The following is a 23852-nucleotide window of genomic DNA, read 5'->3' as shown; positions in this document are numbered from 1 at the left end:
AAACGGCCTATCGAATCGCATCCTTCTGCAGAACGGCGACAGAAGGCGGCGGCGGCGTCTGTCCACCTCCTCCACGCTTTCGTCCTGCGGCGTGGCGGCGCTGTCGTCCGAGTCTTTCTGGGATCCCATCGTCATCTCACCGCTCTTCCTTACCTCGCGGCTCTTCTTGTGCTTGTGGGCCAGCTTCTTCACGTGGCCGTCCGCCTTGCCGCTGCTCAGCCGCCGCACGGGGCTGGTGAGCCACTTTCGCAACGTGTTGCCTGCCAGACGCGGCGCGAGTCACCAATATGTTGAGACGGTCGGGCGCCGTTTGTTTTTTCGAGGCGGCGTCGTCTCGCCTACCTGGTCGTTTGGGCCCGGGCGAAGCATGGCCATGACCGGGCTGAAGTGTAGCAGAGGATCCTGGCAAGATGGAGTCATTGCTGCACACCGACAAGGTGTCTGCAATGACACAACTTCTCGTCAATAACGATTACTCTTGGCGCATCTTATCGAATGCGACTTCATCATATCGAGAGCAATTTCAGCTGCCGCGACGGTCGTTCAACGGAACTCTTTGTTACCTTTGTGGTTGAAGATGCCCTCCATCTCCATGGAGGAGCGCGAGTGCGCGATGCACAGCGTGGAGCAGGGGACCAAGCCCTCCAGAGCCGGGGAGCGGTCGGTGGTCCTCACCAGGCACCAGTCGGGCTTGTCGTGGCAGCGCTCCAGAACCTCCACCGTCTGCCCGCGGCGCACCGTCAGCTCGTTGCTGTTGCTCGCCATGAAGTCGTGAATCACCACCGTCAGCTCGCAGCCGCCGGAGAGCTGCGGCATGCCGGGAAGGAGGTGAGGAGAGGCCGAGCGGGTCGCGGTCGTAAGGCGAGACGAGACGGGCCCACCTCACCTTGTCACTGTCCAGCGTGTTCTGGGATGTGCGTGAGGCCAGCGAGATCGTGTCCGGTTGACTGCTGCCTTCGCCTTGACTGTCGAGATCTTCCCCGTCCCTAAAGCACGACATCGATTCGGTTTCTATCCCGCAGTCGTTACCCCGACAACGCGAACAAGAATTGGCTCGGGAACCACGCGTTGACACAAGGATCGTTTTCTTATGTCGCTGCGCAGACTATTGCGTCGTGCGCCGTTCATGACCTCAAACCTCACGTCGGCGTACAGTCGTCTAAACATTGCCATTCGGTTACCTTCGGCCCTTGTGGTGTTTGGCAGTGCTCGCTTTGGGAATATGGATGGGTTCCTTGAGCGCACCCCTCAGGTGGATGGTGCGCTCCTGGATCACCTCCCTGATGTGCTTGATCCAGTCCTGCTTGTTCTCAATGTTGGAGGCCTGTTGATGAGGAGGGGTCAGTCAATTTGGAAATCAAGCGCGTCTGAGATTTGCGGTTTCGCTCTGTGTTTCCCACAAGTCTGAATGAAACATTGGCTTCTCTTCGCAGTTGGAGGTTTACGTGATGGATGACGGGTGCACTCCGGTAGTTACGGGAGTTCTTTTAAATTTCACGCTGAAGAAAATCAATACAGTAAAGTAACAAGATGTGTGCGCATAAATAAGTACAATGCAAAGTTTGAGCCCTTTCGCAGCACATTCACTTCAGGACTACGAAGCGTTTCTTCAATTATCGCCTTGAAGTACTTTTCAGTCGGACAATCGGGCCCCAAAATTAAGAGTTGCTTTTGCGTTGCGGGTTCAGACTTGGGAGAAGTTGAAGGGCTGTGTTGCGGGGATATTTTGTACTCACCATCGCTCCGTGTTTGGATCCCTGACTTAGCTTTGAATTTGAAATATGAGATAGACAATTTCACTGGTTTGGCTTTACAAGCGGATACATTTTCTTTGATAAAAGGACATGATTCCCGGTCATTAAAATAACAACAAAACAAATAGGGGCACAAGACCGACAACCCGCCTTGACGGTGTAGCCCGATTAAGACCGTGGCAGACTGTAACGGTGGCGAATATGGAGTTAGTCACGACAGCTTGTTGCACAGCACGTACAGAGCATTCCATAGCTGTTAGTTGAGCAACTCTATTTGTTATTCAGTGGAAAGTTGACTTTAGCTTCATGCTCTTCCAAACGCTGACACAAATCGCAACCTTTTTGCCACTTCGGAAATAAAGGAGGGGGCAGGGGGGGATTTGAGAAAATGACACCGAAAGTGGTGGTCCAATCAATAAAAAGTGGAGTTGTTGCTTCGAAACAACGGCGTGCAGCCAACTTGTGGGCGTTGAGAAGTCAAACAAGTGTCAGCGGCGTTGGTGGAAGCATGTCAGCCCACAGAGAGACGTTGGAGACAAACATCCACAGAAAACACAGCCCCGGATAGACACACGCGAGCGCTAACAAGGCACAGTCAAAAGCAAAGGATCAACAGAGATGCGCAAAAAAAGCGAAAAGGGGAACTGAGGTGGGCATCGTGACGACAGAAAAGTGGCCAGCCACCTTCAAGCCGCTCATGCGATCAAACGCAGACGTCTCGGAGCGACAGCAAAGAGGACAGTAAACAGTCAAGACGCTAGACCGGACCAAGCAGAGTCCGTTTTTTGAAACACAAAGACCGTATAAAAACATCTTCATTGCTATTTGCTGGGTGTCATTCCCAATTATTTCACACAGAGGCTGTTTACATGACATGACTCTATATTTCGTCATTTGTGAATGTTACAAATGTTGATTTTCATGACATCTGCATCAACCGAATGAACCACGACACTGTTGGGTCCAGCAGTTTTATCTGAGTTTTCCTTTTTTTTTTTAAACATCAATTTTTGTCATGTGAAAAATCAATTTAGGGTTGGTTGACATTTTCAATGCGTATTATCTTTTTTTTTCTTCTTCCTTATATAGCTGAAGTACTTTTTTTTTTAATACAGCCATCATAGCTTTGACTTTGATAAGAATGCTATTTTTTTTTCTCCACGGTCAACAAAGGAGAACTCCACTTGTTAAAATGTAAATGCCGTCATTCGTTTGGTCTTTCAGAGTGCCGTTTGGAGACTACGACATGAAATTGCTTCGTGGGAAAAAGTGAAGAGTGTTTTACCTTGAGAACGATCTTGTTGTCTGACGTCGGCGTGCGTCCCACCCAAAGAGCAAACTTGCAGGGATCTCCCTCAACATGCTCGGTCACCCCTAACTCGGAAGTCTACGGAGAGAGCCGAGTAATAATCGTGTGACTGGGAATGTCGCAAAGATAAAAGCGTTGCGGAGGACTCACAAAGAGTTTGCTCTTGTAGATGTATTTGCTCCTGCCGTTGGAGTCCTTGACCTCCTTGCTGAAGACCAGGGACATCTCAAAGAGGAACAGGTGTCTCTCTCGGCCCTTGCGGATCAGAGTCTTTGGATCCCACACCTGGAAGGACTCCTGGAGGATCAGCTCGCCTTGCGATTCGATGTTCTCATCGAAACCTGCGTGATGAGGGAGGAGGGAGCGTAAGCGAATAACACGTGGGCAATGAGCGACTGAATGCGTGGTTCACCTTCCAGCATGGAGAGATGCATGGCGTCATTGGCTCGCTTGGGAACGCTGAGCATCACCTCCAGCCCGTCCTTGATCTCGCCTTTGCCTTCTTCACAGCATGTCAGCAGCTCCTAGAAAAGCACAAATAAACACATTTGATCCAAACAACATAATCCAGCTATAATTCGGCCGCAAAAAAAAAAAAAAAAAAAAAAAAAAAAACGGTTTGGTGTTACCAAACCACCTATTCTCTTTTTGTTTGTCAGTTTGATGCAGGTACCTTTAGCAGGAGCTGATATTTTGTGATTCTCTGCACAGGTTTAATCAGATAAGAGGAGATTGAGTTGGCTAGTCGGTGCCTTTGCTGAATTTCCTGTTAAACCCCGCGGAGAGAGAAAAAAAACACGTCAGACACCAAGACATCATGTCCTGCAGTTCTATTGTGATCACTGTGACATTTAACGTACATCGAAATAGTTCCCAGCATGCTCCAGGATGAGCTGGGTGGAGTCTGGCTTGTTCTTGCAGTAATTCACGTACATTTGGAATTTATCGGCCTATAAAAACAGGAGTCATAAATGATCAAGATTCTTCACCGGTGATCGACATGATGTTCCTTGAGAAAGTGACACATACCCACGTGACAAAGCAATGCCCAACATCTTCAGGCAACTGCTCGTATTTCTCCAGCTCCTTGAGAAAGATGCTGAAAAAGTAGAGGATGCGAAAGCCTGTTTTACACCCCGACAAGGCATGTTAAATGTGGCAATGTCTGTACGGTGAGGCCACTCTGCGGAAAGAACTAATCCGACACTTGGAGGCGCTCTACAGGTAGCAAAAACACGCTCGTTTGGTTTTCAGTATTTTGTTTGGCCGAGTAGACGCAGAGGGGGGAAAAAATAGGGCTTACTTATGATGGAATTCATAAAGATCCTGCATGTTCCCAAAGATGATGTGCTCCTTATTGAGGATTCCCGGGGGGATCTCCTCCACCCCGCTCGTCATCTCCCACAGGTAAGTCTGCAAGAAGCCGCATGAAGATTCACTTGTGCTGCTTGTCGATGTTGGAAAAAAAAAGTAAATAGATTTCAAACTGACATCCATGCACTCCCGCAGGTCTCGCACGTAGGCCTTCTCTGTTTGGATCAGCTCTGCCATGATGAACCTAAACAAAAACATCAAGGCGCGATTGATTGCAACGATCTCCGCTTTTCACAGGCGAATCCCGTTCGTTTCCCCCCATTTACCAGAACGAGCACAGAACACTTCAGTTCGGTAAAATACAGTCAGAGGTTGTAAAACGCGGTCGTAATTGATGGACATGGTGGCGGTGATTTGTGAGACTCGTAAAAATGACGCGCTTGCTTCCTCTGCGTGTTGGGTAAGATGCGTAAGTGGCAGATCTGCTGTTCTTGAGCTGGCCAAGGAGAGGACACTTTCAATCATGCAAATGTATGACGTATGGGCATTGCACTGACATCATCTGCTATTCAGCAGCCAATGGCTCAGAACTACTGCAAACCATGATTCATGAGAGCGGCTCGATTCATCTGTTCAGCTGTGGGGTTTTTTTTAACCGGACGAACGATGAAGAAGTGGTGACGTACTCTTTCCGGCGTGCGGACTTTCGTTTCTCCTCGTTGAGCTCATGGGCGGCATCCCTCAGCTTGACGTCCGAGCCCGGAGCTGTGGCAGGAATGATGTCCAGCTGCAGATCCTTACTCTGACAAAGAAGAGATGACGAGAAAGCTGATCCATTGTGTTCCGCCGGTATGATTTTTGCAGTCTTCAAAGACAGGCGGATGACACATTTACAACATGGTCACACTGGGCGACGGAGTTTGTACGGACTTACGGCCTTGTTGGAGTCGGACGAGATGCCCAAGGCTTTCTCCAGGCTGCAGCGGTACTTGTCCATTCGCAGGGAGAAGTCCCGGTAGCGCTTGTCCACGGCCGTCACCCACTTCTTGATCTCCCCGGCGTGGCTGTGACCTTTGTCGCAGAAGCCGTCGGCCAGCTGGATGAGCAGCTTGACGCGCTCCTTGGTTTGCTGGGGAGGACCAAGCGACAAGGCTCGCATGCGTGCGTGCGTCCACCCGGCCAGGCGCGAGAGTGAGGCGCGACCCACCTTGGCGGTGATGTGGAAATCCTCGTGCTCCTTCAACAACTCCTGCGTGTGGTGGATGCTCGAGCCAGTGGAGGTGTGCGTGGAGAGGTAAAACTCGCCCGTGTCGTGAATCCACTCAAGGGCCTGAAAAGAAATGTTTCCTTTCCGGTCAAGCCTTCCTACCCAGGCGGAAACGGACGAATGTCTCCCAACTCACTCACCTGTTTGGCACTGCGTTCAAACACCACATACTGCTGACACTGGTCCAGACGGCGCTTCCGCATGGTCCAGAAGTGGAGGACGCGGTTTTCTCTCTGCAGTAGCTCATTGAGGATGTCTGCGAAAGGCGAACAACACTCACACGTTAGGGAAGCAAAGATGAGTCAAGATTCTCCAATCAAATCGATATTGGACAATTCCAACACCTTAAATAATCAGTTTGTGGAAGGAATCAGTTCGTTCATCTATGGCAAGCTACAATGAGTATTTATTGGGTAGCCTTGGCATCCATGTACAAGCAAGCACGCTCTCAAACCTCGGTAAGACAAGTGAGTTCACGAGAACCAGTGTATTAGCACCTTAAGCTGGATCTGATTGTTCTCACTTTGACGCAATCGCATTCTAGTCAGTTTGTGGAAGGCATGTTGCTCAGTGCTATTATAAAGTAACGCCATGAAGAGTTCCAAAACAAGTCAGTGGAGTTCCAGTTTTCGACAACATTCCTATTGAATGTGTGAAAATGATTCCCTGTCCATAGCGAATAAACCATTTCTTATGGATTCCTACTTTAAAACGGAGACTCTTTGTTATCTATTAGATCCATCCAGCCCATCTTGATACAGTGTCTTATGGATTCCTACTTTAAAACGGAGACTCTTTGTCATTAGATCCATCCAGCCCATCTTGATACGGTGCGCTGTCTAAATTGCCATCTTTGGAGGACAAATTGTGCAGCCACTCCCCAACCAGCAACCCCCCCAACCGACTGACTTTTAACTTGCTGCTCTGGTGCTTTGACGTGACTCAGCAATCCCGGCATGTTGACGCTGTTCCTGTGCATGTACTTGAGGAAGACGTCCGCATTTCTCCTGGCCAGGGTGCACGCCTGATTGACAACAAGAACAAATGGGCGGGCGAGCTCAGAGGTGTCGCGAAGAAACTCTGCTTCGAACTTCCACGGGCTCATTTCAACCTTGAGGAAGGCTTCCTTCTGCTCCAGGTGTTTACTGATCATGGGGGTCACGTGGTCCGTCTCGCAGTTGGGGCCAAGTTTGTCGGCTCCTCCGCACCAGTCCTCCTCCCTCTTATACTCCTGCTCCAGGCTTTCCAACACACTACACACCTGCAAGGGGGAGAACATATTATACCGCCTCCTACAATGGAGAATGTCAACGCCAGTGTTTTTTTTTTTTCTTCAGCCCCATCAATGCATCCTACTCGGATTAATAGCGTGCACTCAAAAAAGAGGGGAAGGGGACAATTCAAATGGATGAAATGTAATTACAATGTGAAATACGGCCTATTGCATGTCCTACTTGCTCCGAAGTTTTGTAGAAGGCCACAGAGGCGTTGACCAGCTTGAGCCTGTCTTCCATTTTGAGCATGAGCTGCTGCCAGTGCGACGCCACGCTCTCGGCGCACTCTCTGATCAAGTCCATGTCGTAGTGGTTGGCCTGCAGCAGAGCCTCGGCCTTCTGTTGAACCTGCAGGGCGCTCTGGTGGGTCTTCTGCAGGCAGGGAGTGTGGGAAAAAAATAACACAATGAGCGGGTGGCCGGTGATGGAGACAAGAAGCATTGGCCCAATAAATGTTGGGAAATGCTGCAACAGACGAACGGAACCTCAATGGCATGCTGGAACTGTTCATGTTCCCTCTGCAGCTGCTCGGCTTCCTGCAGGGAGCTGGCTGTGATGAGACCCGCATTTAACATGGACTCGCCGTTACGAATCCAACCCAGAACCTGCACGGATAAATACTATTAACTCCCCCGCCAAAAGGGAAACTTGTGAACAAGTGCGACACCGTGTCAAAGCAACGACGCTTCACCTGTTTGACCTCGGCTTGCAAATGTCTCAGCTGAACGCACTGCTCCAAGTGCCGGCGGTGCTGCTCGGCGGCCAAGTCCAACTCTTGCTGCTTCTCGTGGAGGAACTCCAGCAGGTCCTGAACACGGGTCGCCATGTCCACGTCACGGTCGCAGAGCAGCTCGACGCCTGGAGGGAAAAACAACAAGTCGAGACGTGAAATATACTCTTCAATTCACTTCAAGCGTTTTTGGACCGAGCTGCCACAAGCATAAAAGGTGTTCAAAGAAACAAACATGTTCCGATAATGAGGTCATCAAAAAAGAAAAAAAAAAGAAATAAACACTGTAATGACAAGGATTACCATAATTGTCATTATCACAACGGAAAACACAAAAATAAAATCCTACTGTCCAATCCAACACTACAATAGTAAACTTGGCTAGCTTATTTTTGAGGTTCACATTGAAACCGACATGTAAAAAACCCTTTGGGTTCATTGGCCAGCAAGCTCAAAGCCAACAATGCGACGCGCTTCTTGCGCAGCCATTAACATGCGGCCTCACAGGTGAATTTTGATGCTTTTGTGCGTGGGCGCCTCTCATCAAATACACTGGCCAAATGTGACCCTCCAAACACCTCCGCAGTGTCAATATCAAACTCCAGCACAGCAAGAAAAATGTGCTCTGCCGCAGCTTCTGTTTCTACCCTCAAGTTTGGACGTAAAAAAAAAAAAAAAAAAAACTTGGGTCTTCAGTTCTCTTTCGAAAGGGACTTACCAGAAGCCTGGACTTCATTAACACACTGAAGCAGCTCCTGTCCCTGGTGGATGACGTCAAAGGTGAGGTTGTTCATGGTCAAGGCCTTGTCGGCGTGATGCTGCAGCCTCTGCTCAGCCACCGTCAGGTCCTCCGTGTCAAAGTCGCTCATCTGACCCGTCAGCTCCTCGTTCCACGACTCCAGGTCGGAGATAATCTAAGGGCGAGAGCGACGCCATGTCAAAGTGCCAGAAGACGACTGAGCGGCGGCATGTGTGTTAAAAAGAAAAAAAAAAAAATCTCACATCAATGGCGTCCCTCTCGAAGATGCGTAGCTGGAGGAAGAGCTCCAGTTTGATCTTCCTTTCCTGGAAGAGCTCCTCCATCTGGGCCTGAGCCTCATCCAGCTGCTGCAGCACACTCTCAATGTGGTTGATGGAGCTGTTGTGCGGCGTTTTGTTGCTCGAGATGGCTGAGTCCCTGGTCATGGGAGACACGCAGTCAAACTATAAAGTGTGCAAATGGTACACTACGCCACTCAAAGTTAGGGATACGGGGCTTTTGGGATGAACCTCAATGTGCTATAACCTCGAAATGTCTAACTTGCTGTTGAACGGCAAAATGGTCTTATTAAATTTGATTTCAAAGGATGTTCATTTCAATGCCTTTCAGTGACTTTTCCAGTCTCTCTGTTGCAACCTGCTGAGGACGCCGTAAGCTCAGTGCTGGAAAATGATGAGAGCGACTGGCCAGAAATGCAATAAAATTGAGTGCGACATAATACAGTGTGGTCATATGTGAATGCATACAAATGACGCATGGATTCTTCATTTACGAGAGAAACAAAAACAACATTCAATCGCTGAACAAAAAAGGGCAAACAAGTGAGAAAGTTGACAACTGATTGGTGTTTGGAGGCTTATCGCAAACACTCCCACACACTCACGAACACACGTACGCCAGAGATGTGTGGAGGAGACTGCCGCACAATTAGACGTACGCTTTTAAAAGCGCAGTTACGCAATACACGATGGAGCCAACACACCGGGGACGAGGCCACGATGAACAGAACAAATGAGGAGGGGAACAAAAGCAGAGCAAGAAGAGATGGATGAAGAGTATGAAAACAGAAATGGAAGCCAAGGGTCAGCTGCAAATCTCCCGACTCCCAGTCGCGTTCTTTTTAAACTGGTTATCGATTCATTTTTCAGAACATTTTTTTTTCTTTGTGACAGCTTTGCCATCGTGGCTACCTGAGCTGCTGGATGAGGTCCTCGCCCTCCTTGATGACGTTGACTGTGACCTGCAGCGTGGTCTGCTGCTGCTGCCCGAAGCGTTTGATCAGATCCTGGACGGCTTCCACCGACTCGGCGTACACGTCATCCAGCAACTCCTTCTGGAGTTCCTCCAGCCACGTCCACAGCTTTAAAAAAAAAAAAAAAAGTAGTATTGAAGGACTCCACATCCCCAACCATCTTGAGCAGTACAGAAAATGGATGGATGGAGTAAACTGGTCAGTGATTCTTACGTATTTACAGGTTGGGCCAAAATTACAAATACCCCCAAAATTATTTTATTGGCAATTTTTTTTCCTGTCATATTTCCCTTCGTGGCCTCCTCCTTTGCTTCAGAGTTGACTAATTATATGTCAGGACAATAGAATACAGTGCGAAAATGATCTGCCTCGACGGTGTAAACGGCTCTCAACAGGCAGCCCACCATCCACTTCAGCATTACGTCACCAACCCACGATCCGCTCCGTCCGTCTGCCCACCTCTTTGACGTGCGTGTGGAAGGCGACAGACATGTCCAGCAGGACTTTGCGCTGCTCCACGCGGCGAACAAAGTCTTGGATCCGGTCTTCAAGCTGGTGGGCGGCCTGGTAGATCTCCTCCGGGTCGCACTCTCCCGTCTGGGCCAGCTGTTCGGCCGCCTCCAGTAGCTTGTCTGCATTGGTGTAAGTGTTCTACACCGGGAGGGGACGGACAAAGTGAGGAGGCGAACGCGTTTCCATCGTGAACGCACAGGGAGGACAAGCTTGACGCCATTTAGTGCGATGACAGAGATGATCATTATTGTCATTACAGCACCAATGGATCAAATCATTAACAAGCATTATGTACGAGAACAATGTTGTTGCCGGAGAATGTCAAGCAGACCAGATGTACTTTTCATTGGCTTGTACACAGATATTTTCGCTCCCTGGAGCGCTTGTCCACTCGGGTGTGAAATGACCAAATCCTTTTGTGAGCTGACTATTTCTGAAACGGTGTCTCGAAGAAAGTTGTTGAGATTCGAGCTCACTTGTGGCACTCTGTGGCAACATGTCAGCTGCATGCGCCACATTCAGAGATCCATACATTAGGCTTGATGATGATGTGATGCCTCCACGAGTGAAATTACAATCAATTTATTGTCATTTATCACACACACGTTACTCACATTCAACACAGTGGAGCCTCACTTGCCCCAGTTAATGAACGGAATGGACCTTATGCGCGGCAGTGATTTTTTTTTTGTTTGTGTACCTGCGCCACCTCCTCAAAGTCTTCGTGTCGTTTCTGGAGGGCTCGGGCTCGGTGGAGGGACTTGCCCACACCTGTGTGCTTGCTGAGGAAGGCCTCGCCGTGGTTCTCTATCCAGTCCAGTACCTGCGATGACAGAACGGGAGACGATCAACACAGGTCCCACCGTACGGGGGAGCTCTTACGTCGCGCTTGTAGTTGTAAATATCGTGGTTCAAAGAAGAAACACTGCAGAGATTATTACAATCTGTGTTATCTGTGGAGCCTCTCACTTGCAGCCTCACAGCATCTGCATGCACTCTCCGTGGCAACGGTTGCCATGTCAACACGGTGCAGAATGCCCCCTGATATTTTAGGACAGTCCGTATGCACATTATCATATGTCGGGACCTTTTTGGAACATTCACATCTCATTTTGAATCCACTTGGTTTTGCGAACTTTGACTGGCGGAACACATTTGCTTTTTTTTTTCCTTCCCAAAATGCTATGTTGATTTTCACACTTTGTGAGGGGCAGCGCACACACAAAAAAACAAAAAACAAAACAAAAGAAAAACCTCCCAAGCACCATAAAAAGCTTTCACAATCCATCATTTGTGACATTGGCATACTTTTAAAATGTCACACCTTTACCGGGGTGAGGATATTTAGTGTCACAACGCAGCAAGAACAACAGCTTCAAATGAATCGAAGCAAATAAATGTGTTGGATGCTTCAGTGATACTGACAGCCCATGAGCAATGACCATTTGAACCATAAATGGCACTCATGTTTAATGCTGACAGATCACACTGCTTCTTAATGCAGAGTGCTTTCAATATTTTTGTGGTATTCAAATAAAGTGATTAGGAAAGGTTTCATTTGAACAGATAACTTTCACGATGTAAAGTGTTTTTCATTCAAACAAACTGTTTCAATCGACTAAATTTAAGGTCATTTTGTCAACTCCCCAGGTAATGTAATCAACTCAAACTAAAACAACTACGATGAGTACAAATAAATAAATAGATAAAATTTTGCGCGTACCTGCTGTACGTCCTGCTGGAAGACGCAGAGCTGCAGCCGCTGGTGCAGGCGGACCTTGCGGTGTTGCCAGATGTTCTCCAGCTGCCTCTGATGATGCAGCACCTCGTGGATGATGTCCAGGACATGATGCACCGCCTTGGAGTAGTTGGCCGATGCCGTCAGCGAGTCGGCGCTGCCTGGCGTGAGCGGTCGCTGCAGTTTGTCCAACAAGGCTTTGCCATCCTGGCTCACCTGGGGTTCGAAATGAAGGGAAGACAGATCCAATAAAAAAAAAAAAAGGCGGAATTCTCCATTTTTAGTGACAAAGAGTCCAATTGTAACATCCTAACGGATTTCTTTATTTTTTTTTACCTCTGAGTAAGCAGCGGTGATGTGCTCGTATAAGCCTTGGTGGTGATGAATGGCATCTTCCAGGTCCTGTAGCTCGGAGGGTAAATCCACTTCGCCGCAGGCCTTACACCACGACTCCACGTTGCTCATGTACTGTAGGGGGGCGGAAGGAGGGGGCAAACTGTCACATGCTAGTAAGACAGCCTTTTCTTTACGATTCCACTAGGTTTATGAACTCTCCGGGGATGCTAATTGGCCTGCAGTGACTGAAAAGAACTTCCTCAAGCCTCATGTGAGAGAAGAAAGGCGATGTGAGCTAATTAGAGGCTTTAAATATTGCTCTCATGATGAAAGCAAGATGGACGAGCGCATCTTTAAAATGGGTGAGATTAAGGCCAAACAATTTCTATTCCTGCTCACAGACATTAAAGACTTATTCCAGGTCAGGGAAATGAAACCAAGAACGTTCGCAATCTGGCTTCCGGCCATTCTATCATGCCACTAATGAGCAGTAATAACGCTGGACAAGATGTATGGAAATGTCATGTATGCAAATGAATGCAAATGTGGCACATGCATCAGGCTTTGCGGGTTTAATCAAGTCAAATTGGTATTGGAAAAGCCCGGGTACTGAATCCGGCCAATGGGGAGGTGCCCCATTTGTGTACCTTGAGTTGAAGAAAAATGTCAGTATCGGTATCAAGTCAGTTGGGGAGCTTCATTTAGACAGTAGTCGTCCTTGGCCGCCATTTTGTGGCACCCGAAGGCAAGGTTTCGTTGGCTACTTTGTTCCCTTGATTTCGCGAGCCCTGTTTTTGCAGCATACCGCTGATTTGTCATACTTCTACTATGAGTGTGCATTTCCCAAACCTGATCACACTTCTGGTGGAAGCTCGCGGACATCTCCAGCAGCGTGCTGCGCTCGTCCAGCGCGGCCGCAAAGGCCTTCCACTCCTGCTCCAGCTGGCCGGAGATCTGCTTGATCTGATGGGAGGCGTAGTGGCCCGACTCCAGCAGCCGGTTGCCCACCGACATGATGCGGTTGATGTTCACGTAGACATTCTGAGGAGGAGACAGATTCACTCAACAACTTCTACGGCTCGACTTGTGCATCGACTTCATTTCTCAAGTGTGGAGACAATCTCCGGGGGCTCACTGGTTTCATAATGCTTATGTAATGTGGGGTGAAAAGCAGGACTAAAACAAGGTCCGTGCAAATAGAGGCGACTCTGGTTCAACTCCCAAACATCCAGGCCTCCTTTTCTACGTGAGCAGGCGCATACAGTGGAACCTGTAACGTCTAATTCAAGTTGTTGGGCAAATCAGGGGACTTCATTTGTTCTTCTTCTCAAAACGGACACTATTTTGAGAAATGTTTTGAACAATCTTAACTGTCATACCGAGTTCGTACTGTTCTATAAAATTTTTAACAGAAATGAATCAAAATGAGAAACTATGAGTTCAAGGTGAGCAAATGCTACGCTTAGAAACGACTTGCCTTCAAACAGAATTAATGTCACTTGTTTTGCGTCAAAGCAGACTTGTGCCCCGCGGGCTGCATTCATAAATGGTGTTGTTAGGAGGTGAGCAGAGTTGAGCATTATCAACTATGCGGCTCGATCGAGACAAACATTTGACACGCCCCTAAATAATGTAAAGGTGTTGTCTACATTTTTCAGAGATATTCCGTTGGACCTCCAACAGGTTCGATATGTGCTGATTTTGGAAGGGGCCGTACAATTAACTAGTGGTTGTACTACCATTGCGTCATAGTTCTGAGGTTCTGGGTTGGAATCTCGGCTCGGATCTTCCTGCGTGGAGTCTGCGTGTTGCGGGGACTCCCGCATTCCAAAAACATGCATTTGAAGACTAACTTGTCCACGGGTGATCATGTACATGTGAATGCATGAATGGAACTGGCCGGGGACTAGGCCAGGGTGTACTCCACCCCTCGCTCAAATTCAGCTGGGAGAGGAAAACAGAAAATGGATGCGTGTGACTTTGGATGTTTGACTGTCCGTAAGCGCGGGACATGAATGGCGCGCTGGTAACGGGAGCGCGCCGTGAGTAAGTGCGCGTCTTACCATGCAGTTCATAGCAAAGTGGTTGTGTTGGGTTTGCAGCTCCACGGCGTGCGGGTGGTTGTTGCCAATCTCGGTGTAGCCAGCCAGGAACAAACCCTTGTTGTGCATGATCCAGTCAAACATCTGTGGCACGAGGCGGGGGGAAGAGAGAGCAAACACACACAGAAATAAAGATATTGTTGACATTTGATTTTGTACCAGGTGGAATACAAGCAGTGCAGGTGCGTTGGTGAACCGCAGCCGGTGCGGAGCTGTCATCTTTCCAGGTCAGCATGCAGACAAATGAATCTATTAAGTGTAGCCTCATCCAGAGAACAACTGGTGGCCTATGGTGTCCTAGCAACAAGCTTCTGCTACTGCAGTGTATCTAAGACAGCAGCTATCTGCGGTAGTGCAACCCGCTTTTTCGTTCGTTGTTTTTTTTTTTTTCCTTCGTTCACTTCAAGATTGATCTGGTAAATTTGCCTCATTCTGTCTTTTTTCATGCAGTGGCTTTTATCAGTTGTCAGGTACAGGAATACCGCCCGACAAAAAGCGGAGCGAGAGGAGGCAGACGCAGTCCGCAACAAAACTCCAGCAAGAATTGTTGCTACAGAGCAGTGAGCATATACGCCCGTGGGTTAGATAAAATAGGGGGGGGGGGGGGGTTTCTGCACCGTGTGCGGAACAGCAGCAGCTGTTTCAAGGTTTACGTGGTTTTACTGTAATAACAGTGTTTTTCTGCAAAAACAAGCGCATTTGAGTTCGTCACCGTGACATGGATTGGCCACTCATTATTCAAGCACCAGCCCACTTAGTGGTTGCTACTAGCCCACTCAAACTCAGGAAAAATGGATGACGGCAACATCACACCTGCGTCTTGTGAAAAGCGAACATTTTGCAATCGCTGGCAACCTCGGAGGAGTTGAGGAATAAACGGCTTCAATTTATTTTGGGGAACCAGAACTGTGTGGTGTTTTATTAAGTTAAAGTGTGTTAAAAGAAGGTGCGGGCCTATTTCCGACGGGATGACAAATCTAAGCAATAGGATCTAAAATGTTTGATGATATCATTTTTTCCCATTGAACAGGCATACAAGGTACATTAATAACTACTAATTTGCCTTGGTCGCACATTGCATGTCAAATGTATCCCCCGCGACAAACGGGGGTTTGCTGTACTTTTTTCTTCCTCTAAAACAAAAGCCGGCCCGAATCGATGTGCTCGGCACACACAGTGAAAATCAATTCACCGCGGCCATAAGTAGGTTGTGTTTATATTGCGTGCCCCGCAGTGATCGGCCTCTGTTGTTCCGAATTACCCCCGCATCATCGCTCACAGTGAGCGACACCGCCAACACCCGGCCAACCGACCTTCTCAGCGTCCTGCTCGAAGAGGCGGAGCTGGAAGCACTGGTCCAGCTGCAGCTTGCGGACATGCCAGGCCTGGTGGAGGTGCTGCCGGGTGCTGTGCAGCTTGTCCAGCAGCTGGGTGATACGTGGAACCAAGCCCTGCGTGTCGGCATTGGACACCCCGGCGCCGCCGCCGCTGATGCCGCTTGTGTTGCTGCCGCCACCGCCGCCATTGCGGTTGGATGAGGGCTCGCTGCTCTGGATCCGCTGCAGTAGCCTGGATTGAGTGTGACATGGCGGAAATCAACCATTCATAAACCAAATGGTTTTTAAAACACGTGTGTGTTATCAAAACATTGCACGGCTACCTCTGTCCCTCCGTGTCCAGCTCCTCTATGGGCGCTTTGATGACCTTTTTCTTGAGCGTGGCATGTTCTTCGATCATCCTTCGCGCTCCCTCCAGGTCCTGGGGGAAGTCTTTACGTGACACTGTTTCCTGCATCTCCTCCAGCCGGGCGAGCATCTGCGTGGCGTGACCGGAGAACTCTTCAAACGCCACGCGGACCTGGACGGGAAGCCAACAAAGCCACTCCGATGAGCAAAACCAGCGCGGCGGGACTTGAGTCACATCATATTCTCCAGTCTAAATTTAATCAATTTAAAAGTTTCTGGTCTACATCCAATTGATTCAAATCATATCTTAGAGTGTTAAAATACAAAATACATTTACTTTCAAAGATCTTTTCACAGGTATCCCACAGGGTTCACTCCTGGGTCCCATTCCGTCTACTATCTGTGTCCCGTGTCTGCTGCACATCCGACCAAGGTCATGGTGAACATTTCAAACTGGCTGAGGAACTTCCATTTACAATTTACCTCTTCCAAAACTGTTGCTATGTTTTTTGGCCAAAGCACATACATGACACAATTGTTTTTTGTTTTTTTCTGAGCAAAAAATGGAAATGAGTATCAATACTTGGGTTGATTAAGCGAGAATAATCATCTAATTCACAGATTTTTGCCACAGTAGGTTGGAACTTGCTTGAAACTTGGAGGCTGTAACGTGACTCTCCCACTGCTAGCAAATATCTTGTTGAAAAGTCAGTAAAGGCTTCTCACCTCAATCCACTCTTCATGATTGTAGTCCAGGCTGCCGTCAAAGTCCGACGTCAGCTGGGAAGGGTCCACCACCTTCGTCAGGCCTTCGAGTGAAACCATGGTAGTCTGGGGGAAAAGATGGAGAGAGATCAAAAGCGGAGTCAGACAAATGGGTGTAAATTGCTTCATCTAATCCTCTCTGTTGAGAACTTTTTAATTAGCGCCCTTGAGCTCAACATTTACCTCCCGAAAACTACCAACACGGGATCCTAATGGAGCAGAATTAGTGCGAGTCTTCACTAATCTCCGCAGACCGTGTGGCCAACTCATTAAGCCTTTAGCAGTTGACTTGAACACTTGGTCTTCCTCCAATTATGTCAGCGAGCCGCACTGTGCGGCGTCAAACCCAGGATCCCCCGCAACTCGGTGTGCCATTTACCCCCCCCCCCACTCCTCCCCCATGATCATCTACTCATACAATATAACATCTTACAAGGCAACAATCGCATTTGACAACATCGCATTTTTGCGCACAGGAGAGCGAGGAGAAGCCTTGAGCATCTCGACGTATTTTGTGCAAAGCCTCCTCCTCCGCACAACACCCCCACACACATGGGCAGAGAAGCGAGGCTACACAGCTCGCTGAAGGCCGACCGATGCAAGGGGGGGGAGCGTTGACGCTATTGTGTGGTGGGTATTGTTGCCAGGTTAATTGATTTGCGAGCGTGCGAGTGAGGAAATGAGCCTTGAGCATTTATTTCCCCATCATATACAGAAACATGCAATTCATAAATGAATTACTGTCATGGCTGATGAAGTGAATAAAGGCAGTCTGACGAGCAGCTCTTTCACAGAGTGGAAGTTTACAGTGTTCCGATGGCAGCTTGCGCGTGACTTTGCCACTCAAATAATCGATATGGACATGCGACAACAGTAGTTCAGTGAGAGTCTGGCGGTGAACAATGAGAGCTTCCTTTTTTGAGGGGGGGTGTGGGGGTGTTGTTGGATCAGATGATAACTGGGGATCACAAAATCGCTAAACTCATCTGAATGAACTGAAATGATAAGCAGAGGAAGGCACGTTTAAGAAGAGCAGACTTTTGCCAAGGCTTCATCGATAATTCTCGTGTGGCTCAGCACCACAAGATTGCGGACCACTGCTGCGCTGTATTCTTTTTGTTGAGCCACAAACAACATGGTGCAACTGTGAAGGAAGGAGCCGATTTCTCTTGGCGTTTGAACCACGTTATAATAATACAAAGAGAGGAAACGGGTGACAAAGGAGAGTCTGTGGCTATCCGAGAGGCTGTCGGCAAGGATAAGCCCCGTTCATTTACTGCGCTCGAGAATTTCGGCAGCAGAGTCTCCCCGTGTTGCGCTTTTCAGCCACAGGTGCAGATGAATTTCTAAAGACAGTAATGTGTTATGGTGAAGCAATATATCTATCGAGAGGATTGGTATGGCTTTGGCAGTGGTAAGCCTAAGCTCGCTTCATACCCCAAAATGTCATTTTTGTGGTGAAAGATGATTTTGATCGAACAAGGCCTTTTTGTTTGGCTCTTACATCTACACCGTCGCAACGCCGCCTACCGCAACCGCAGTAGCCACCGTGCCGTTCGGCCACGTTGCTTGTTTTACAGCGGCCCTAACACACATGGAGCAGTAACACAAACATCCGTACTAATTCTGCTCCAATAATACTCACAGGCTTCTCTTCACTCTGCTGTGTGGGAACAATTAGTATTACTGCAGATGAGTGTGAGACCTTCTTTGCACACTTAATTGCACTGCATCTCTTTCAGTAGACCTCAATACTGTCCGGCATGTTGCAGCACAACGTGGGGGGGGTGCGCAAAACTCTACATTTGAACTTGTCTGTAAACATTAAATTATAAATAATAAATATCCAGTATTGTGGGAGCGTGAACAATGTACAGTGCTGCGATTACCGCCTGGGTTGACGGGAAAAATACAGCAACAAGAAAATGGAGTTCTCGTTTCAGTCAAGCCACCTTACCTCAAACTCAAACTTGGAGCTGCCGAAATTGGTCCTCTGCTTTTGCCAGAAGTTGTCCGGCTTGATGATGAGAGCGACGTGGATGCACGACGGGAACGACTCCTGCAGGATCTTCAGCAGCGGCTTGATGCTGTCCCACTTGGAGCCGCGCATGTCCACGATGACCGTGAAGCCATGTTTACAGACCTCGTCGCTAGAGGCGGGCGGAGGTTGGAGGTAATCCAGCAAGAGGGGACGGATGACGGAAAGGATGATGGGGGCAGAGGAGGGAAAAATCCATGAGGTGACGCAGTTCTCTATCGCGTTACAAGCAGATGCAGTCAAAACATGCATCCCACACACCCACTCAAACACAGCCGCCCACACACACGCACGGTGAAACCTGCGACGACTCGTCAACGCTCAGCACACCATCAAAAAAATGACTAAAAATCTGCACATTTTGTACATCTGCTGTGATGTGAACTATTTCTGAACCCTCCTTTTCCACTAAAACTACTTCCACGAGATCGGAAAGGTCGTCCACCACGAGAGCGTGGTCCTGAAATAGAACAGGACAAAACGTACGGCTGCCGAATACAAACGCACTTTACCAAATGATGACGTGGATGGGAATTTTAAAACTTGAGTTTTATAGGCGTGTATTTGAATGATGAAATGGAGATGAATGGAGGGATTTACCTGCAAAGTGAGTACCGGTCCACACTGACTATGACTGCTGCACTGCCTCAGCGACTGAGACGTTTTGTTTTGCTTCTGCACACACGCACGCGCGCTCACACGAGCTCGCACATGCGCGTTCCATCTCTGTGGGTTTTTAATCCTTCCCCTCCTCCTCCTCCTCCTCACTGCTTTCTCCCATTGGCTCCCTTCTTCCCTTCCCTCGCGCTCCGATACCCATCCAGGCTTTCCCTCACGTCCTTTCTGGGCATCTCAACTGATTTTTTGGCAGCCAAGACATTTTTAGTATTTTTTTTTTTATTTTAATGCAGCAAGCTAACCGCTCTTGAATAATTCCCTTCTCTCACTCTCTGTCGCTTGTCCTTTCACACGTCACATGCTGCACTCAGCACTTTCACGTATGCGCTCACACACAAACTTGATTTGGGCATCCATGTGCATTTAAAAAAACATTTTTAAGAAGGGCATAATAAGAGTAAGACCTGGGAATGCCAGCCAGGTAGGCGATCAGTCTCCTCAGGTCATCGGTCCGTATTCTGTCATGGTTGCTGCGTGATGGGAAGGTTAACACTGGACCACCGCGTCGGTCCCTGCCACCTAAGAGGTGGAGAAGTGAGAAACTACATCTGTTGCATCACCTTCATCAGAAACAGGAAATGTTCTTTTTGCACAATTCGTCTACGCATCACGGCATCCGACACTGTAAATCGCGCAATGTAAATCGGGCGAGTAAGAATCTCCCATTGCATCGTATGCCTTAATGTATGTGCAAGCAGAGGCATTTTTCTTTCATATTTTAGACGGCAGATCAGTTGCGAATGCTGCGGGGAGCAATAAACAAGAAGCAGCGGTCACATTGAGCATGCGGGCAGCCGGCTGTAACTTCTCGGTATGCTGACTGACTTCCTGCTGCCTGCGCTCGTACACCATACGCTGCCTAAAACCACATCTTACTGTTTGCAGAAAATGGGCCAGCAGGAGGAATTTCCATGATACTGCCTCACAATCACATAAGATTGGGAACACAGAACATTTTGCTCGTGAACTGGAAGCATATAGAGATGCTGTGCCGGTAAACACGAGATGAATGTGCTCAGCCCACAAATTAGTCAGTCGAGGCGGCGTGCAGCGAGCACGTAGGCTCGGAGGAGAAAATGTAAAACCCCCAAAGTAAATAAATAAATAAAAACTGAGTTTTAGGAGACAGATATAATAACGTGGCTCATTCGACACCCATCGGCGATCTCTTATTTTTTGGGTCCCCTTTCTTCAATATGAACCCAATTACACCTCGGGGGATGCCGCTGCCGACGATTTGCCGTCACTATGGCAACGCCGTCTCTCCCACTTTGTTTCTCTGCATATCGGTGTGTTTGTCTGAGTCATCGTGACTGTCACTGCTATTCTGTTTGACCTTCCCAAAATCAAGAGTGCAAAGACAATTAAAAAAAAAGAGAAAAGAAAAACAGACAATGGCCCACACTGACATAGGTGATACTGAAACAGACACATAGGAAAACACACACTGGCACGCACGCACGCATTGACACAGACAAAGTGGTACACACGACACACACTGTGTGTGTATGTTTGTGGGCGGTGTGTCAGACAGAAAAGTCACATACACAGTTACACAGACGCACACACACACTCACTCATACAACACTGACGGACGGTCACATATGCAGTGTTGGGGGGGAGGGGGGCATCGACACTGGACAGCCCTGCTGATGAGACAACCGGCAGGGGAGGTTTGCATTCATGCATGCAGGCGGGGTCAAGGCAAGGGGCCAACTATTGACTCTCGAGCTCTCGATGGAACCTCTTGGGTTCGCCGTGCCGCCAAAATATTCACGAAAAGTCTGCCGTCTGCACATCGTTGTACGTTCATCACCTTATTTGAAATGTTGCATGTACAAGTAGAGAAATCCCTCAGCAACGTGCACAGTGCAAGGTGCAAGTCCGAACACCAAAAAAATGGATTTGTCATTTTTTTGGAGTCGTGCAGTTTTCTTACCTGACAAAAAAGCTACTTTTTCTTTAAGGATGGGAAGCACCTCCATCGCTCTCATATCCTCATTTCGCCTGAAACCTGAAAGACAGAAAGGAAGAAAGAGAAAATGAAGACCACGAGCCTTGCTGGAGGAGAGAAAGCTCTTTTGTCTTATTAAAACCGGACGCCCATTTACGTTTGATTCTTTCCAAGCTGGGAAAATGTGCCTTTTTCATCGCTGGAGGCAGATTATTGGGAACATTTTTTGAGTCTATAGTGCACCCTTGATAGTGGCTGGGAATCACTGCGGGGGATATATACTGCATGAAAAACGTTTTTTTTTTGTTTTTTTTAAACGAGAGGCTTAAGTTCAACCTTTAAACGACATCACAAAGTGAGTGGTAGTCTGATGAAACCACGGGACACAAATGATGCAGCGTTTCAAAATGTCTTGTCCTGCTCCTAAAACAAACAGCATAACAGTAATGCCGTGTATCACATGTTGCTTCTGGAATGAATCGAATATGAAATGGAAGGAGTGCAAATCAACCTAACAAACAGCCCCTCTGTGAGCGTCAACTTGTATTTCACGACTGACGACAGGGTGTCTCCGCCGTGCCGCTAATATGCGGCAAGAGTGACGCGCCGGCTGTCAGGAGATGTTCAAAGATGACAAAACCTGTTCAAAACATGAGCACGCGGCGTACACCTGTCCTGTCCAGGGAAACCAAGACAACAAGTATCATAAAAAAAAATGATGAGATTTATTCGAGAAATTCCCATTACACACCGCCACGAGGATTTAGTATTTCCAGCACTAAAAGGTGCAGTGCGCAACCAGTATTTGACCTTTGGCTCCAATGCAACACGGGATTCTAGTTAATGTATGCCATTTTAAACTAAAAAGAAAAACGTTGTCCAACCGGAACTCGGAATTTTGGGGACGAGTCTGACCTCTACAGGTCTTGGTTTTGGTCAAGTAAATTTCTCCCCCAAATTCACCTTTAAACATTTGAGCGACTTTAATATGTTTTTTTTCTTGCAAATTTTAAGTGTATGACATAAGAGCGAGATCAGTATTTAATTACTGTATTTATTCTTCATAGTGCTGACTATAATGTGCCTGCTTTTACACCATAATAACGACGGCCGAGAATGGATGTATTTATTCCGGCCAGCCGCTGTACTGTTGCCGACCTCTTTGGGTGCCACAAAGACAAATTGCTCAGATCAAGTCCATTTTGCCACAGTGCGCTCCAGCAAAAGAAACAGCTTGCACTTCTGAACAGGTGATCAATGAGAAGGATGGAGAGACGCCCGGAGACCAATCCTCCTCTCATTTGCAGGAGCGCAGCAGTCAAGATGTGAAGACACATTTGTTCCGTTACGGATGAGAGATGAGCTATTTTTAGCGTGAACGCTTATTAACGTCGCAGAGTCATTACCGTTCCCGAAAGCTGGGTACTTTGTCCGCTGCTGAGTCATGCTAAATTAGCAGCAGTTAAGAGGCGTGCGAATGAATGCAGAAAAGTGTGAGGGGAAAACGAAATAAGGGAGAACGTCAGTGACGGATGGCCACGACGTCAGTGTCTTTTTGCCCCCGAGTGAGTCATCTTCAAATAAAAAGGACAATCTCTGATGTGCAGTCTGGCAGGCCGCCACCAAGCGCGGGGATTACCAAAAGGCCAATGAAGCGTTCCGGGGGGGGGGGGGGGGGCACGGCGTGAACGTTAAAGGCAGTTAGGAGGCCCAACATTTCCGGTCAACGCAATCCACCGCTCGTAGACCAAAGTAAACGTGCACGTTAAGGCATGGAGTTTGTCAGAAATTCAATAACCTTTGGATTGGACTAAAACCACGGATTGTCTTGTACTATTAAAAAAAAACAATCTTTTTTTTTTGTTTAGGGCAGTTCAGGAATTATGGTTTCATTTCCGCTGCATTTTTGCAAAACACGAATTCCTACCGAGAGAACAAACAACTTAACTGCAGTCTTTCCAAGAATGCCTTAGAGTGCTAACTGCCTTCAAACGTTCCTGCAACATCCTTTTTTTTTTCTTCTATATTTAGCCAGACAATTAACTCAGTAGGACACGGGCAAAACACAAAAGCTAAGTTTAGGCACCCGCATACATGACTTATCCTGTTCAAGAGACTGGCAAAAGTAGCACAGGAGCGAAATAAAGAGCGGCCTGGTCGCAGCTCCGCACACACATGCAATCAAAAGCACGCGCCCGGTCAGAGGCAAGGAAGTGATGGTACAAAAACACTTCAGTGAGGCCCCCCAAAATCATTCAGGACACACACAAGGATGAGTACCTGTCACACACATGATAGCGGACTTGTGTCGTGTGTGAGCAACCGTCCAGCGAGCCATCCTCCACACTTCTTCCAGAAATAATTTCAAATTGGAAAAAGATGG

The 23852-nt window shown here is 48.0% G+C and overlaps 1 protein-coding gene across 5 annotated transcripts in view; it reads right to left on the bottom strand.

Moving 5' to 3' along the window:
- LOC109508261 (triple functional domain protein-like) overlaps positions 1–23852 on the bottom strand; it is a 48829-nt gene that overhangs the window by 11931 nt on the left and 13046 nt on the right. For 3 of the 5 annotated variants that reach the window (XR_002166631.1, XM_019858140.1, XM_019858141.1), the window contains 38 exons: positions 21455–21529; positions 19920–20034; positions 18757–18949; positions 16761–16865; positions 16010–16206; positions 15663–15918; positions 14311–14433; positions 13097–13288; positions 12248–12379; positions 11897–12127; positions 10874–10996; positions 10120–10311; positions 9599–9768; positions 8651–8825; positions 8367–8562; positions 7610–7776; positions 7404–7523; positions 7099–7290; positions 6756–6905; positions 6554–6668; positions 5785–5900; positions 5585–5707; positions 5312–5506; positions 5064–5179; positions 4555–4621; positions 4367–4476; positions 4093–4162; positions 3924–4013; positions 3737–3829; positions 3476–3587; positions 3214–3404; positions 3040–3141; positions 1737–1766; positions 1182–1324; positions 887–986; positions 564–807; positions 343–441; positions 67–260 (listed from right to left, as the gene is read on the bottom strand). Coding sequence is in view for 4 of the 5 variants with exons in the window: in XM_019858140.1 (XP_019713699.1) it covers positions 67–260; positions 343–441; positions 564–807; positions 887–986; positions 1182–1324; positions 1737–1766; positions 3040–3141; positions 3214–3404; positions 3476–3587; positions 3737–3829; positions 3924–4013; positions 4093–4162; positions 4367–4476; positions 4555–4621; positions 5064–5179; positions 5312–5506; positions 5585–5707; positions 5785–5900; positions 6554–6668; positions 6756–6905; positions 7099–7290; positions 7404–7523; positions 7610–7776; positions 8367–8562; positions 8651–8825; positions 9599–9768; positions 10120–10311; positions 10874–10996; positions 11897–12127; positions 12248–12379; positions 13097–13288; positions 14311–14433; positions 15663–15918; positions 16010–16206; positions 16761–16865; positions 18757–18949; positions 19920–20034; positions 21455–21529 (5414 nt within the window). In the remaining variant the exon portion in view is untranslated. Of the gene's footprint in view, positions 1–66; positions 261–342; positions 442–563; positions 808–886; positions 987–1181; positions 1325–1736; positions 1767–3039; positions 3142–3213; positions 3405–3475; positions 3588–3736; positions 3830–3923; positions 4014–4092; positions 4163–4366; positions 4477–4554; positions 4622–5063; positions 5180–5311; positions 5507–5584; positions 5708–5784; positions 5901–6553; positions 6669–6755; positions 6906–7098; positions 7291–7403; positions 7524–7609; positions 7777–8366; positions 8563–8650; positions 8826–9598; positions 9769–10119; positions 10312–10873; positions 10997–11896; positions 12128–12247; positions 12380–13096; positions 13289–14310; positions 14434–15662; positions 15919–16009; positions 16207–16760; positions 16866–18756; positions 18950–19437; positions 19861–19919; positions 20035–21454; positions 21530–23852 lie in introns of those variants that run through there. The other 2 variants (XM_019858142.1, XM_019858143.1) reach the window with 2 other exon arrangements.

This window comes from Hippocampus comes, unplaced genomic scaffold (genome assembly GCF_001891065.2).
Source record: "Hippocampus comes isolate QL1 unplaced genomic scaffold, H_comes_QL1_v1.1 scaffold429, whole genome shotgun sequence".
NCBI classification, from domain to species: Eukaryota; Metazoa; Chordata; class Actinopteri; order Syngnathiformes; family Syngnathidae; genus Hippocampus; species Hippocampus comes.
The sequence above is the reverse complement of the archived record's forward strand: the minus strand, read 5'-3'. Positions and strand labels throughout refer to the sequence as shown.